At 37.0% G+C, this 16044-nt stretch overlaps 2 protein-coding genes across 5 annotated transcripts in view; one reads left to right on the top strand and one right to left on the bottom strand.

The window, feature by feature from the left end:
• The first annotated feature begins 2049 nt into the window (after positions 1-2049).
• yars1 (tyrosyl-tRNA synthetase 1) lies at positions 2050-12915 on the top strand. 2 transcript variants are annotated; one of them, XM_036566355.1, is made up of 14 exons: positions 2050-2210; positions 5153-5251; positions 6466-6612; positions 6896-7071; positions 8213-8342; positions 8514-8594; positions 8695-8787; positions 8869-9004; positions 9126-9211; positions 9373-9508; positions 10054-10154; positions 10765-10958; positions 12088-12229; positions 12358-12915. In XM_036566355.1, the coding sequence occupies exons 2-14, from the start codon at positions 5195-5197 to the stop codon at positions 12466-12468; spliced, it is 1590 nt and encodes a 529-aa protein (XP_036422248.1). In that variant the 5' UTR covers positions 2050-2210; positions 5153-5194; the 3' UTR covers positions 12469-12915. The 2 variants fall into 2 exon arrangements, with proteins under 2 accessions (XP_036422248.1, XP_036422249.1); XM_036566356.1 differs by lacking the exon at positions 2050-2210 and adding an exon at positions 4764-4859.
• Positions 12916-15192: 2277 nt separating this feature from the next.
• Positions 15193-16044, bottom strand: part of kiaa1522 (KIAA1522 ortholog) — a 48622-nt gene continuing 47770 nt past the window's right edge. For all 3 annotated transcript variants that reach the window (XM_036566351.1, XM_036566353.1, XM_036566354.1), the window contains one exon: positions 15193-16020. In XM_036566351.1, coding sequence (XP_036422244.1) covers positions 15983-16020 — 38 coding nt within the window. In that variant the 3' untranslated portion in view covers positions 15193-15982. The remainder of the gene's footprint in view (positions 16021-16044) is intronic.

Below are 16044 nucleotides of genomic sequence, written 5' to 3'. Positions count from 1 at the left end.
AATACCCTGCCCACAGCATAACACAGCCTTTGGACTCTCTCACTGTAGAACTCAGGCCTGCACTGTAATCTTGGAGTACACTACACATGCACTCGCCCACTTGTGCAGAATATGGTGAAGGATGACTCATCTGACCATATCACTTTTTTCCGCATCTCTGTAGGTCAGTGGTCTGTGGTTTTTGTACCCCTGAACTCTCAGATGTGTATTTGTCTTTGTAATGAGGAGTTTATGCACCCCTACCCTACAATAATAGACCTTTCTATGTAGTAGTGGATGGACTGTCCTTGTTCACTGTCTGATCACCTCTTGCATTACCATTTTTATTATCAGTTACTCTTCTCTTTAATAACATATCACACCAGTGCACAAATATCCTGGTCATTGAATGCAATTTGACCCACAGATTCCAGCCCTATTCACTGATGTCTAGTCTCTGTTCCTATTGAAAGTCTTTGTAGCGGAAGCTCCTGCCATCCCTGTCCCAATAATGAACCTTCTTTCAAAGCCACCTAGATATTTTCTTCTTGCCACCTTGATCCAAAATCGAGCTCAACTGGGTCTGCTCAGCCTTTTTATACATACCACAGAGGTGTGATGTTGATGTGATGAAGATGCTCATTTGTATCATGCAATGCACATTTTTTGGAAGCGTCTGCATTTGTTTCTGTCCAATACTGAATATTATAAATCCTATTAAATATCTCTGGTGATATTGACTGGCACAACCACTTGATTGGGAGGTCTTCGACGAACAAATGACCATCCTGTCCACTCTGATGCTGTCGCTTCATCTGCCTTTGCTCGCCTGCCTTCTAGTTCGGCCACCATGAAGGCTCCTGCATGTCCAGTCACTTTCCTGCTGAGCAGAGAACTTCATCTGCATGCCTCTGGTTGTGTGTTCAAGTATGGACGTGATGTTTACAAGTTATGTAACTGTTGAACAGGTTGGGTGGGTAACTGGTTTTGCGGGTGAGTCACTGATTAATAATCTCAGGCGGGATGGTGTGCATGTTTTCCTTTTGGAAATGAGAATGACATTTGTGTTTTGTTCTTTGGCAGCCAAGTCAAAGTAAAGCTGTATTATGGGCACGAAACTTCAGGTTGTCTTTGCCTTTTCTGTGTAACCCCTGTGTTATTGCAAATAATGGGCCTCTAACAGTATGATGATCATGGATTAGACTCATATTCTCAGTGTGATGTCCTAATAGGAGTCACTGGCTTTCGTAGATCTATTTGTCATTGTTATTCTGAGAAGCCTCCATCCGTAGTCAGTGACTGTAATAGTAACACTGTTAGTCAGTAGCAGTGACTGTTTTTCATATATCTGCTTCTCATTTCTTGCTCTCATAGGCCTTTATCACTGGTTAATTTAAATCAGGGGTGCACAACTCCGGTCCTGGAGGGCCGGTGTCCAGCACAGTTTGGAGGTTTCCCCACTCAAACACACTCACTAAACCTGGCAATTAACAGATAAGTGTAATCTGGAATCGTTTTCTTGAAGACATTCAGTAGAAGAAGATCTGGCTAATACCCAACCAATACTCATTACTAATAAAGTTTTAAAAAGCGTCATATAAAATCTACCCAGCTAAAAAATTAATTAATTTTTCATTCTATAGCAATTACCCAGACACAGTTATTCGCTTATTTTGGCTTTGTCGATATGTTAAAAAGATTACCTTGAAAAGGAGATTGAATTAATCCAGCACTTTTCAAAACAAAAAAAGCTAAAAACCTGTTAAGGCATGTGAGCGCTTTTTTGTGTAGTTATGTATATTACCCTTGCTAATTTGTTTATGTATACGTACACTGTCATATGAATATTTTCATGCCTCTGGTGTTGTACATTATGTTTCGCTTTCGATAAAAAAGGAATCGCGGGACGCGGTTAAAAAAAAGACGCGTGCAATCTTTATCGATTATTCACCCTGAGGATTTGACTCGATAATAGATTATACAGCGCTGATGCAATACTGTGACTTAAGACCTCTTATGTTAGTTACAAATAAAAATCATCTGCTTTATCTTTGGATGCTAATATTGTTGGGTTCGGTAGTCGTTTTTGTTAAATGATTAGAATCTTTCTACCGCTATTTAAAAAATTATAACAAATTACATGTGTATTAAAGAGACTTTTATTTTGAAAGACATGACGTAACCGGCAGCAAGCTACACGTCTTCTGAATCGGCAGAGACTCGGAGACCCGGTACGGATTTTTTCAGCTCTCTATAATATTATACATTATTTTATTTATCTAAAGACTTCATGAATATGTCTTTATACGTTGTCGTTGCCTCTCATAGCAAACAAACCTTAAAAAGAAGCCAAAAGGCGAATAGGCGGCTCTCAGCTTCATAAGCAGTTAGCATATGTTATTTCAGGGAAGTCCAAGCGTTCACTAGCCGGCATCGCGCCGCTGTAAATCAGTCTTGATTTTGAGATAACACCAGCGTGTAGACACTATATTTTCCATACAGTTAATTAATATTAATTTTAAGTGGTGATTTAAATCGTTAAATATTCATGTTGCGGAATGGCTTTAGGTCTGTGTTTATGAGTAGCAGTAACGACCACGGTAAAGTTAGTTTTATTTTCGATATTCGTCTTTTTGATCGGACTACGGTAGTCAGCGAAGACTTGCACATTCATGACAGTACGACCACAGAGAGTGATGCACACCTGTTCTTTTGCAGTTTGGGTGACATTTAATGTACCGCTGTTTTGTGTTAATACCATGTCTTTGAACAGAGTTTTCCTCCAAAGCGTTTCAGTGCATTTAAATACATATTTTAATTGTTCATGCTAACAATAGACACCATAAAACGTCAATAGCTCCATAAACACTGTGTCCATGCACATCTGATTAATTGTGTTATTTGCTCTAAATTATGGTTAGAAATACACACCACTTTAATTTAGAAAAAGGACTTTGAATAAACCTGTAACTAAAATGTACTTGCCAATAATTGTCCTAATAGTATTTTTATAATTTTTTAAAGTATTTTGAATTTCTATAATATTTCAGCTAAATAATATACAACATTAAAAACAGCTGTATATGGTGCAGCAAGGTGTCAGCAATGATGCACAGCCTTTGGATTTTTGATATATTGCTGTAACTACGTTTTATTAATTTTTATATATTTTGAATTACAATAATATTTCAGATGAATTACATACAATATTAAAAACAGCTGTGTATGGTGCAGTGAGGTGTCAGCAATGATGCACCACCTTTAAATTTTGGATATATTGATTTAACTTTTATCAATTTTGAATTTCTTTAGCATTTCAGCTGTATTACACCCAACACAAACAAACATACAAATTGTGTATGGTGCAGGTAAGTTACAGCAATCATTCACAACTTTTGAATTTTGAATGCACTGCAATAATTACTTTATATTAATATTTGTATTTTAACCTTCAAAGCATTTCAGCTGCATTAATTGCAGTGAATGTGGCATTTTGAATCTAAGCAGTATTTTAGCTACATTATATCCTCAAGTAAAATTCAAAATTTGTGTGTCATTACTGAAACTTATCTGCACCAAACACTGCTGATTTAAATGTTCAATATCTAAAATGTTATCGAAATTCAAAATGAAAAAAATGTACAAAATTTAACTTACATCTGACTCACTGAGTGTTTGATGGATTTAAAAAACTTTTGATTTGCAATTTGATAAAAAATATTGAACCTTCAAGACTGCTAATCGATTACTGAACCTCCGTCATCAAGCTAACTAGCTATATCAGTATACAGGTAATATCAGTTTTTACAGGTAAGGTATGCTCAATACTATAAGGACAATTATTGGCAAGTACATTTTAGTTACAGGTTTATTCAAAGTCCTTTTTCTAAATTAAAGTGGTGTGTATTTCTAACCATAATTTAGAGCAAATAACACAATTAATCAGATGTGCATGGACACAGTGTTTATGGAGCTATTGACGTTTTATGGTGTCTATTGTTAGCATGAACAATTAAAATATGTATTTAAATGCACTGAAACGCTTTGGAGGAAAACTCTGTTCAAAGACATGATTTTCCTTCCGACTGAAAAACTTGTCTCAGTTCTATGGTATTAACACAAAACAGCGGTACATTAAATGTCACCCAAACTGCAAAAGAACAGGTGTGCATCACTCTCTGTGGTCGTACTGTCATGAATATGTAAGTCTTTACTTAGTCCGATCAAATGTTATTAGCGCCGAAAAGACGAATATCGAAAATAAAACTAACGTTACCGTGGTGCAGTACCGTCAGTGTGTAAGGTGTTTCACTAAAAGTGTCATCAGTTCTTAGTAGGTTAGCAGAACCTTTTTCTTTACAGACCTGAATTAATTCGACGCACACTGTATGTTCACAAGCATCTAACTTAGTCTAAACCCCAGTTTTGTGCATTTTGCTATTTTAAAGTACACTTTTTGCTGACACTGCGTTCAGTTGAGCACACACCGCTTGAAAAGCATGGACAATAGAATAGGACGCTCTAGAGCAGCAGCGCATAAGCTTAATGTCACAATGGCCTCTGCCAAGCATCAGCTAGAGGGATATAAAATCTGAGTACTGGGCTTTGAAGCAGTGAAACTGTGTTCTTTGTAGTCTCTGGAGTAATGGAGCTCCATCCAATGCTTTTTGCGTGAGTTAAAATACTGTTTGTGATCCAGAACTAATAATCCAACGTCACTACCTGATCTCCTTAATGCTTGTGTAGCTGAACGCAGTCATATCCTCACAGCAGTCTACTGTAAAGTTTTCACAGAACAGTAGAGGCTGTTACTGCTGCAAAGAGGGGTGGCAAACACCTCATCATTACCCTTGCTTTTGGAAGAAACTTGGAATGAGCAGGTATCTTCAAACTTTTGGGCATTTAGGACTGGTTTCCGTAACCCCAATGAGCCATAAACCTAGACAGAAAATAATTTCCAATGATAATTCTCCATTGACTCTGCAGTTTAATTAAAGATTAAGCCGGGAACAATTGGCACATAATTAGAGGGCATAAAACACCTGCAGAAACCACAGTTGTACACACGCTAATTAAATCATGTTGAACATGTTTATTTGTAAATAATTTATAAGAATAATTGTGTATTAATAACAGTAGATCATTAAATGTTGATATGCTGTTTTTGGTTTAGTGATTTCCTGTGCATATTGTCTGAGAGTACAACCAGGGCGCCATGGAAGAACAACAGAGTCCTGATGAGAAGTTCAGCCTCATCACAAGAAACCTTCAGGTGAAACATTCTTCATCAATGTAGTAATTCACAAACATTGCCTTGGGTCTTGTCTGTTTAATGATCGTCTTATATAATAAGTTGTTACTAAAGCAAACATTCGAGGTTTTGTGTTATCGCAAATTATTTCACGATAACACACTCCCTCTTGTGTTCTATTGCTTTTATACAACAGTTAAATAAATAAAGAAATAAATAAATTGGGTTGTGAACGTGGCATTTAATATGTTTTAATATTAAGCGATTCCTTCCATCAAATTATAGTTCCTTAACAAGCAGCTCATTGTTACGTCAGAGTAGTGAGCTCTGCTCACTCACTGCACAGCCGGCAGTTCGTTCTCCAGCTCCTTACACTGAATTCCAAAACTGTCATTACCACTGAGCAAGCTTTTTTTTGTTTTTTATTGTGGCAGTTTTATGGCTCAGTCCGATTTGGTCAGACTCTGAAGACGAGACTACACGTTTGGCGAATGGTATTCGGTTCATTTCTGGCTAATTCAAAGTTGTTTAGGTGTTCTTCTGTCACAGCTGCTGACTGAGAAGCTTGCTCAGTGGTGATGACAGTTTGGGGAATTTAGTGTCGTCTCATCTTCTGACCAAATCGGCTGTCGGTCAAATGTGATCTTAAAAGTATCCATTTTCTGTTTGTGCACAAAGTAAGAAGTAAAAACGTACAAATGGCTTGAGCGTCTCCTACAGCTGTCAAAGTCATTGCTTAGCCACGGCATCTTAACGGAGTGATACAGTGTTTGTGAAAAAACGTGATGTTATGGCGACATATCAGCACGGTTAGAGTGCTTCTCAACCGATCAGTTTGCGTGGCTTGAACTGACTGTTGTATAATGAGAAGTACAGTCCTAACCTGACATCTAGTACGCCTACAATATTGACCACTCCTGAACCAGAACTTTTTTACTGATGACCACACTGGTTAATTTCTGTTCTGTGCACCATACTGGTCACTACTAAATATTGTAAATCATCTTGTTTTGTAAAATGGATCCAGGTAACCCATACATTAAATAAAAATGACTTATTATTTTATGTATAAATATTTTTAATAAATAGAAACTTCTAACAAAATATAAATTTGGCCGCTTGTAACACCAGACTCTGCAAGCTGTTTCATTTGTCCTGTTTCATCTGTACACCCTGTCCAGATGAAACCCTGTGAAGAAAGCCAGCTTACCTAACATTGGCCTTTGTGTCTCTAGGAAGTTCTTGGGGAGGAGAAGCTCAAGCAGATTCTTCAGGAAAGAGAATTAAAGGTATACTGGGGAACAGCGACCACAGGAAAGCCACATGTGGCTTACTTTGTTCCCATGTCAAAGATCGCTGACTTCCTGAAGGCAGGCTGTGAGGTGAGTGTAATTTTAAGGATATAAACCTAGTAAGTGTGCTAGTCACCATTATGCTGCGTTCACTTGTTGCCATGAAAATACTGTGCCTCATAGCGGTATGTGACCGACAGTGGTATGTTTCCATGGTGATGGCATCCCTGGCGAAAATAGATAATTAGAGAGGAAAACTTAAGCGTTGGTGATTTTGATGTTAATTGCAGTTGCTGTACTAGTAATGATCATTGCATTTTTCCATTAATAATGTGGACATACTTTTCCTCTCTTGCCCATATATGATTTGTAGGTAACCATCCTTTTTGCAGACCTTCATGCCTACTTGGACAACATGAAGGCACCCTGGGAGCTGCTGGAGCTCCGGGTACAGTACTATGAAGAGGTCATCAAGGCCATGCTGGAGAGCATTGGGGTCCCTCTGGAAAAGCTGAAGTTTGTCAAAGGCACAGACTTTCAGCTAAGCAGGTGAGAGACTGGTGTCTTAGACAAGCATCATGATCCTAAAATACAGTACATATGATATCTGAACAGAAATAAGATCAACCCTGTTTTTAATGAGGTTGAAAATAGTGGCACTGATGTCATTCTTAGCCACCACTCGCCATTCACATTGCTAACCCATAAATACTGAGTTGTATGTCAGGAGTTGAAAATGTGGCTACCCACAAAATCTGAAAAAAATAGTGATGTTTAATTACATGTGTGCAGCCTAGCTGTAAAGTATCAGACATGGGTTTCCACTTAGCAAGTTGAAATGAGTCAGTGTGACGTAATGTAAGACAAAATCATGTCGGCATTGTAGATTTTCTATCCAAGTTGAACAGATATCAGATTTTGGAATATCTCAAACAGAATTTGTCTATTCTGAATATTATGTTTATGAATAATGTTCTTTTAATTCAAATCAAAGGCTGAACTTCTATTTTTGATACTGTAGGATACAAGTACTGAAAACTGTATTGCATCAGAGTCTGTGATGCTTCATTTGGTATTTGCATTGCTCAGCTTGAGCATGGTAACTGGTGGGATATAAATCTGCATGATACTAGAATTGCATCACCCAGATTTGGTAAATCAGTATTAGCACTGATCAAACTGGTATTACAAGTCTAATGTGAGAAAATAAGCATGGTTTGTGTTTTAATTAGTACATGTTTTATGTAAGTACATTTAACAATGGGGAATGGAAACATTTGATACGATAAAGCATTAGTCTGTATGCATGTCTGAGATAAACATACAGTTTGGCCATCTCTGTTCATTTTATGTTTTTTCATTTTCTAAGTGAAAATAAGAGAGCACACTTCTGCACATTTTAATGCACAATTACTGTTTATTTGCTTTAACATAAAAATAAAATCTAAAATGTGGCCTTTGCAAACTTTATGGCACCTTTTACATTATGTATTTTTTTCCGATACATTAAACTCCACAAATAAATAGAAAATTTGCTCCAAAATTGCCATATTTTGTTTCCACTCATAAAATCAACAAAACATGTCATTTCACCAGGGGTGTTTAAATGTTTGCATGCGACTGTATGCTTGTAATTGTCTTTCTTCCATTTAACCATCCTTTGGTTCTGTTTTCCCTGTTCCCTGTGTAGGGAGTATACGCTGGATGTGTACCGACTTTCGTCTATGGTGACTGAGCATGATGCGAAGAAGGCTGGTGCTGAGGTTGTGAAGCAGGTGGAGCATCCGCTCCTGAGTGGTCTGCTCTACCCTGGACTGCAGGTGCTTAGCTGCACTAAATGGAATAGTTAAATGTTTTATGTAACTAGCTTTTTAATGCAATTTGTCCTTAGGTTTTCTTACATTCTGTTTGAAATACCTAAACACTGAGTTTTGTTTTTAAGTGACATCAAAGTAAGAATCTTGAGGTCACAGTTTTATGTTGGTATTTAGGCACTGGATGAGGAGCATTTAAAGGTGGATGCTCAGTTTGGTGGAGTCGACCAGAGGAAGATCTTCACTCTGGCAGAAAAAGTATGAATAATATTGTGCTCCAATGATGTTCTCTTGCTAAATTTTGTGAAGTGTTAAGTTTCATTAGGTTGTGACTGATTTTTTTTGTTCTGTTCTGCAGTACCTGCCTTCCCTAGGATATACAAAGCGGATCCATATGATGAACCCGATGGTGCCTGGTCTGACTGGAGCCAAAATGAGCTCTTCTGAAGAGGTGAAATCTTAATGGTGACTGCTTTTTTATCAACTTTTGTTATTCATATATTTCATACTGAGACTTTGCCTTTGACCCCAGGAATCAAAGATAGACCTCCTTGATAAAAAGGAGGATGTGAAGAAGAAGCTGAAGAAGGCCTTCTGTGAGCCTGGGAATATTCAAAACAATGGCGTTCTTTCTTTTGTCAAGCATGTCCTCTTCCCTCTGAATTCTGGTGAGTTCAAACTCTCTATTTTGGCCCCTCCTGCTGGGAGCATTGCCACATTACAGCTGGGCTAGATTATCCACAGCAGCAAGTCTTCCTAATGCATTGCCAACTCTATCCTCTACACTAGAATTTGTGATTAAAAGAGATCCTAAGTGGGGAGGTGATAAAGTTTACACGTCCTATGAGGAAGTGGAGAAGGACTTTGCTGAGGAGGTTGGTGAAGAACACTTGCCGTCAATATAATGTGTTACATAATTTTATGAAATAGTACACTTTTGCAATCAGACGATACATTATTCGTAGCCAAAACATTCTTGCCTTATTACCTTGGTGTATATCTTTTGTCAAAATGTCTCTCAATTTTTGATTCATAGCAAGTCCACCCTGGTGACTTAAAGGCCTCTGTAGAGGTGGCTCTGAACAAGCTTCTGGACCCTATCAGGAAAAAGTTTGAGACACCAGAGTTGAGGAAACTGACCAGCCAAGCCTATCCAGAGCCCACTAAAAACAGTGAGTGTAATAGGACATGCTATTTGAACTGTTCTCTACAAATTTTCTTTTTTATGCTTATTTTCAGATACTTCCCTGTAGAAGTGGCGTCCATTATGTGTGATTGTTTGTATTCAAGGAAGGGGTTTGTGTCCTTTAAATCTTTTTCAATAAGACCACCTTCACAAGGTTTTAAAAAAATCGTTGATATACATAGCTGGTTTGTTGTGGGCATGTTTGTGGCTAGAGAATAAACTGTTGGCAGTTGCTCTTTTATAAATTGAAGCAGACATGTGAGACCAGTCACTGACATACCATATCATTAGAGCTGGATTTTACTGCTGTGTATGTGAGCAGCGAATAATTTCTCCCCCGTTTTGTTCAAAATTGGCATAACTGGCTGGTGCCCCGTCCTACACTGTTTACTTTTGGCTGATGCAAGGGTACATCAGAGTACGCTCTTTCAAAAGTTCAGCTCTGTCAAATGTTTTTATAGAATTCAATGGCAAGAGAAGTCTTTATGAATGAAGTCTAAGCCTGAGAAATTGTTTGTGATTGTTTCTCAGAGTTTGCAGCAAAAGGGAACCCCGAAAATGCAACAGAAGAAGACGACATCGTCCCGTCCAGACTAGATCTCAGAGTGGGCAAAGTCATCAGTGTAGAAAAAGTATGTAGAGCTAGTACTTTACTGTGTTTGAGTTACGACACTGCCTACTAGGGGTGGGCGATATTGCAACAATATTGTTTCAGGATATTCAGGATAAACAACATACGTCCTGATATTTTTTTCTGAAATTTAATAAGTTGGAACAGACAAAATAGAAACTTCTAGAAATTTTCTATCACATAAAATACTATAAAAGTACAGTAATAATATTATATATTAATGATGGTGAAAGAAAACTGCTCCTGCAATGATTTTTATTCCTATGTTTTACAAACTGCATTGCACTAAATCTAAACAGGCTTGATTATGCGCTCTTTGTAATGGAACGTCAGTCAGTGTTCATTTAGTGCTGATGATATCCACAATATCCTCAGGAAAGTGTATTGTGATGTATTTTATCATGATAACGATAAAACATTGTCATATTGCCCACCCCCTACTGACAACATACTTACTGCTGACTCATAAGTCACTTATGAGATTGAGTAGGTACTTATGTTGCAGAAGTAGTGCAGGACCTGTGTTTAATTGCTTTCATTTGGCATACTAACCTGCTGATGACAGAAAGTCTTCATGATGTTTAATTGCACTTTTATCTTGAACTCTACAGCACCCGGATGCAGACTCCCTGTATTTAGAGAAGATTGACATTGGAGAGGAGCAGCCTCGGACTGTTGTCAGTGGATTGGTGGCTTACGTTTCCCAGGAGGAGCTTCAGGACCGGCTTGTGATATTGCTGTGCAATCTGAAGCACCAGAAGATGCGTGGAATTGAATCTCAGGCTATGCTGCTCTGTGCCTCAGTGTGAGTATCTGATAGCCAGGCTTTAGAACTAGGGATGCATTGATACAGATACTGTTATTAAGTATCTGCTTGATACTGTGCTCATAAAAATGCACCGATACCAACATCTGATACCACCTGAGACCATGTGACATAGGACTGGTGTGAACAAATGACTCAAGCAGCCAATGAACGAAGGTGTGCGGTACCAAAGTCTGTATATGCCAACTGTACTCTGTTTGACTGAATAGAATTGCAAAGTGTAAACATATGTTTTTTTTTTAAATTGCATTTGTAAAATAGGCAGTAACAGCACAGTGTGGTACAAGTTATCAGAGCTGCTGTAGCAGTTTCTTAATGTGTTTGCTCATTACTTTGATGCGCAGAGTGTTATTTTAAATGAAACAGCTGTATTGAAATTTGTTCATACACTGAGCTGTCTGTAGAGGCTGCGTTTCACGTGGTGTGTCAAGCGGACTGAGCTTTTTCATATAGTGTGAGCATGTATTAAAGGCTTTGTCCATAAACCGTGGTCTGTTCAAACGTACAGTGAGAGTCCCCAAAGAACAAGATTTGTAAAATCACATAGTGATCTGGCTTTAGAGGACATTCAGCTACAGCTCAACAAGCCAAAAGACTCCCACAAGATGTAAAACTCAAAATGTGAGACCCTTGGATTAGCATTGGATGTGATTCTTGCTGTCACTGTGCTACAGAGACTGTTGTTAAAAGAGACAGATGCAGAGCATTGGATCAAAATCATCAAACATACTTTACTACAGCTGTGCTTTTCTGATGTGAAACAAAACCCGCTCTTCTCCACTACAATGCTACTTGAACTAATATAGGTAACTAATGTAACATAGCTAACTAATGCACTTCATTTAAAATCAGCTAGATTTTAATGATTTAATTGTCAAGGTACTTTGCACTCATTTACTCTAACAACTGTGTAATTTCATGCAAGTTACTCAATGTGTATCAATATCATTGTGTACTAAAAACATGTACTCGTACTTGGCCTGAAAAATGGTATCGATGCATCCCTGATGAGAGCAAGCTGACTGAATTTACTGCTAATTCAGAGGCCTTAATTTTTGTCCTGGTATATCTGATTTGTCTCTCTTTTTCTGTATATTCTGTGTCACAGTGAGGGGGATCCCAGGAGAGTAGAGCCTTTAGATCCTCCTGAGGGATCAGCACCAGGAGATCGTGTTTATGTAGAGGGATTTGAGTCGGGCAAACCAGACGATGAGCTGAAGCCAAAGAAGAAGGTGTTTGAGAAATTACAGGTATGTGAATGAGATAAATGTGAACTGGGCTGTCAGGTGCTATTTGCTTAATTGTGCATGAAGGATGGTGGACAGTTTATTGTGTCACACATTGATTGTATGCGTGAATGTATGTGTTCCCCTCTCAGGTGGACCTGAAGATCTCAGATGAGTGCATAGCTCAGTGGAAAGAGAAAGATCTGATGACCAAGCTGGGAAAAATCACCTGTAAAACACTGAAAGGTGGCAACATCAGCTAGATATTTCCTTCTTTCCCCTAGTCTTCAAATCTAGAGTTATCATGGAAACCCAACATCCCAATGACAAATGCACAGTGCTAGATATGACTTCTATTAATTGTAACAGAATCAAAGGCTGAGGAATCTGTCAAAAAAACAGTAAGCGCTTTTTTCACAGAGGTTAATTCATTCCTTTCATCACTTCTTGTCTTGTTTTCATGTGGGTATTTTCTCTGAACCATATACTGCACATTGCATGTAATGCTGCCTAAAATGTCATAATGTGCTTAAGTGCATAATAGACTGTGTTTAAGGTCTTATGTTACCTTTCAACTCAGGTCCTCTTATGGTGACACATCAACGGTTACCTTTAGTTGATGGAAATAAGGCCATTCAAACACTGGGAAACAGTAGCATTACATACTGAACTTAACATGTATAAGGGATAATGTTACATAATAAATATGGAAAATAAACACTGTTCTCCTGTTCATTTCTTTTTGTTAAAGGAATTAAAAGGTATTGTCAGGCTAGGAGTTGAAAGGAATGTTCAAACTGTTTAAGACTGTGTGCTCATCAGATTGGCCAGGTTTTGAGAAAACAGGATCTTGCACATCTTCCCAAAGAGGTCAAGTACATTAAAGCATGTTAAGTGCTGGTCTTAAATCATTTAAAACCTATTTCTGCAATATACGCTCATTAGACAATACTGCACTTGCCAACCACCCAGGCATCTTCAGGAACATTAGGTGATCATTTTTTTGCCATGTTAGATATAGTTTGTGGAAAGGTACATAAACCTGTGGAACCTAAATGCTTGCAGTATAGTCTTTTGTATATGTCCGTGTATGTTTCAGTTCATTTCTTCCAACAAAAAAAGAGACATGCGATAAAATTATATATGAGGTCTGTGCAGTTTTTGATGCATAATGACATTTTACGTTCAAAACTGTAAACGTGCATATTAATGTAAAAAATATGGGTATGTAAATTATTTGTAGTTCTTCAGCTTTATTACTTTGTAATTCTTAAAATAATAAGTATATCTTTTATTCACCTGAAAGTACATTGCTTAATGGGATAAAAAACATATCACGGAGGAGTGGACTACGTAAAAATGTACCTACTCTTCTAAGCAGCTGAACACTTCCAGCAACAGTTTCACCTTTAAGAAATATTAACAGGAAACCAGTATTAAATTGAAATCATTCAAAAGCCATTTTTAGATGATCAGCAATACACTGAAAATATGAAAGACAATGCTCAGAGTATTTTAGCTCACATCTACTTTCACAACACCTGTATATTGTGCCTATAATTAGCAGTCCTTCCTATGAGTTATTCCTGACGTAACTGTCAGATAAATGTGACCTTTGCAGTGATCTGCATGTTTTGTTTTTAAGATCTGACCAACCTTTGACCACAGAAATTCAATTTTTTCAAACTGAAGTTTAATTAAATTATTCCATTTCTTACATTTTAATTTAGCAGACAGTCTTATCCAGAGTACCTGGCAAGAATCTGAAAGGCCATTCCTTGATATTGTTAAAGGACCCATATCTTACATTTCTCTTGTCATGAGCTGCTCTGCTCACCAACCAGTCAGCACTCAGTAGTAGTAATTTTAGCCTCCTACCGACCAAAACCTGTTTGCTTAGTGAAAAAAATACATCCTTCTGCTTTCTAAAATTAAAGGAAGGTCTTAGACAAATGGTTAGAAACTATTTAAACTTTGTTATTAGCCGTTTAGCTCTGTTCACCCCTTTCATTAAGGACTCACTCACGAGCGCTCTCTGGTGTTTTGCAGTCATATATATTTTTTAAATGACAGGAGAAAAAGGAAGTGGCTAGGCTCCTTGAAGTGAACTCCTTGAAGTATGTATGTAAATAAGTTGGTTCTCAGGACATCACAGAAACAGTGAATTCAGTCATTTGTTTTTGAAACTTAGTTTTCATATATAGGCTAAGTGGACTGGGAAATGAATGTTACATTTAGAAGCTGTGTGTATATATATATATATATATATATATATATATATATATATATATATATATATATATATATATATATAATATAATGTGTGTGTTTGTGTGTATATATAATATATTTTTAAGCAAAGGAAATTTATTTTTCCATGATATGGGCCCTTTAAATAATTTTTTTTCATATTGTATCAAAATTTGGTGATGAATGAAGCAATAGAAATGCTCCAAAATTACTTGTTCCAATAACATTTTTCCCTTCTAAAGTCACCATTATGGTGATGAGTTTTTGTCACGAGAGCAACAAAATGCAAGTCTAGACAATGAGGTGAATGAATTAAGTGCAGTTTTTAAAAAAGTAAGTGAACAGTGAAACAGTGCATTTATTTTTTTGGTGCATTTCAGTTGTTTATTTTAAATCCTCAGGATTTGACCAGTGTGAGATGTAAACCAATTAAAACAGACCATCACACCAATTTTTACACAATGTGAAATGTTTTTTACTTGAATAGAGAAAATACATTGCATACATTTGAACATAGTGGAAAAACCTCAGTGATTTGTAGAGATTTGGTTAGGAAGTTATGTCATTTAATGATAAAGTAAGTTTAAAAATAAAAGAAAGGTTGTAACAGCGCCAAAAGCAATTTTCTGCAGATTATAAAATACAAATGAATATCTTCTTAATCCATATATAGCCAAATGTTTGAATACATATAAGTGCCAATGCTATTTACTCGTTACTTGACACCAATCATGTTCTATGTGTGTTTTAGAGGGAGCATATAATTTACTTGCCTTGCTGATTTTATCAGAAGTGGGTCTTGCAGCGTTATGTCACTTGCAAAGTGCTTCCCAAAGTTCAGAATATACATTTTTCCCCATCTCCCAACCACAGCCTATATATCCTGTGATTTCTAAATCACATGTATTCTAATTATACAGGTGCATTGAGCAAAGCTCTGTAATATTGTAAAATAAAATGTGTAAATATATATGTACATACACTCAAAATGTGTTAGTATAAGTAACCATCTCCAATAGCTGCTGGAGGATAAACTCTGTACTTAATGTGAGCATTAAAAATGCATATTTGCGTTGGGAAAAACATTTGAGCATAATAATAAAGTTTGATATTCACTAGAGAACATCAAAGCAGCTCCGTTTAGTTTCATTTCTGATCAGCAGTAACTACTACCCTTAATGACCACTAAATATGACAGTTTAATATTTGCAGTCAACTTGAGAATTTACAAAATCCACTTTTAACAGCCACCCTTAATAAATAAAGGTGACTTTTTAATGTTTTGCCAAAACAGACAAAAACTATACTGTATAGAAAAATACCCCAAAGCTACAGTAAAGCTCAGTAAAGCTATAATATTAAAGGAATTGGGACCAACTCCAATCCAATTTTTTTGCATAAATATGAAGGCCATGTTCAGGCTAAGGCTTTTACAATATAACAGCTATATTGTCCTTGGTGGCTAGACCCTGCTTTCACTAACTTTCTACATTAAAAGAACAGTGATTGAACAATTCTCCCCAAGCCTTATGACACCTCAAGAGTACTTGCAGTCTCTGTTGTACCTGAAAAAGAGAAGTCTGGTTGTA

The sequence above is a fragment of the Colossoma macropomum genome, unplaced genomic scaffold (assembly GCF_904425465.1).
Source record: "Colossoma macropomum unplaced genomic scaffold, Colossoma_macropomum, whole genome shotgun sequence".
Classification (NCBI taxonomy): domain Eukaryota; kingdom Metazoa; phylum Chordata; class Actinopteri; order Characiformes; family Serrasalmidae; genus Colossoma; species Colossoma macropomum.
Note: the sequence above shows the minus strand (reverse complement) of the source record. Positions and strands in the feature narration are given on the sequence as shown.

Bases quoted from the DNA above. Each gene is read 5' to 3' on its own strand.
- yars1 (XM_036566355.1), top strand. From the start codon at position 5,195: ATGGAAGAACAACAGAGTCCTGATGAGAAGTTCAGCCTCATCACAAGA. The intron at 5,252-6,465 runs GTGAAACATTCT...TTGTGTCTCTAG, and splicing joins TCATCACAAGAAACCTTCAG to GAAGTTCTTGGGGAGGAGAA. The intron at 6,613-6,895 runs GTGAGTGTAATT...TATGATTTGTAG, and splicing joins TCCTGAAGGCAGGCTGTGAG to GTAACCATCCTTTTTGCAGA.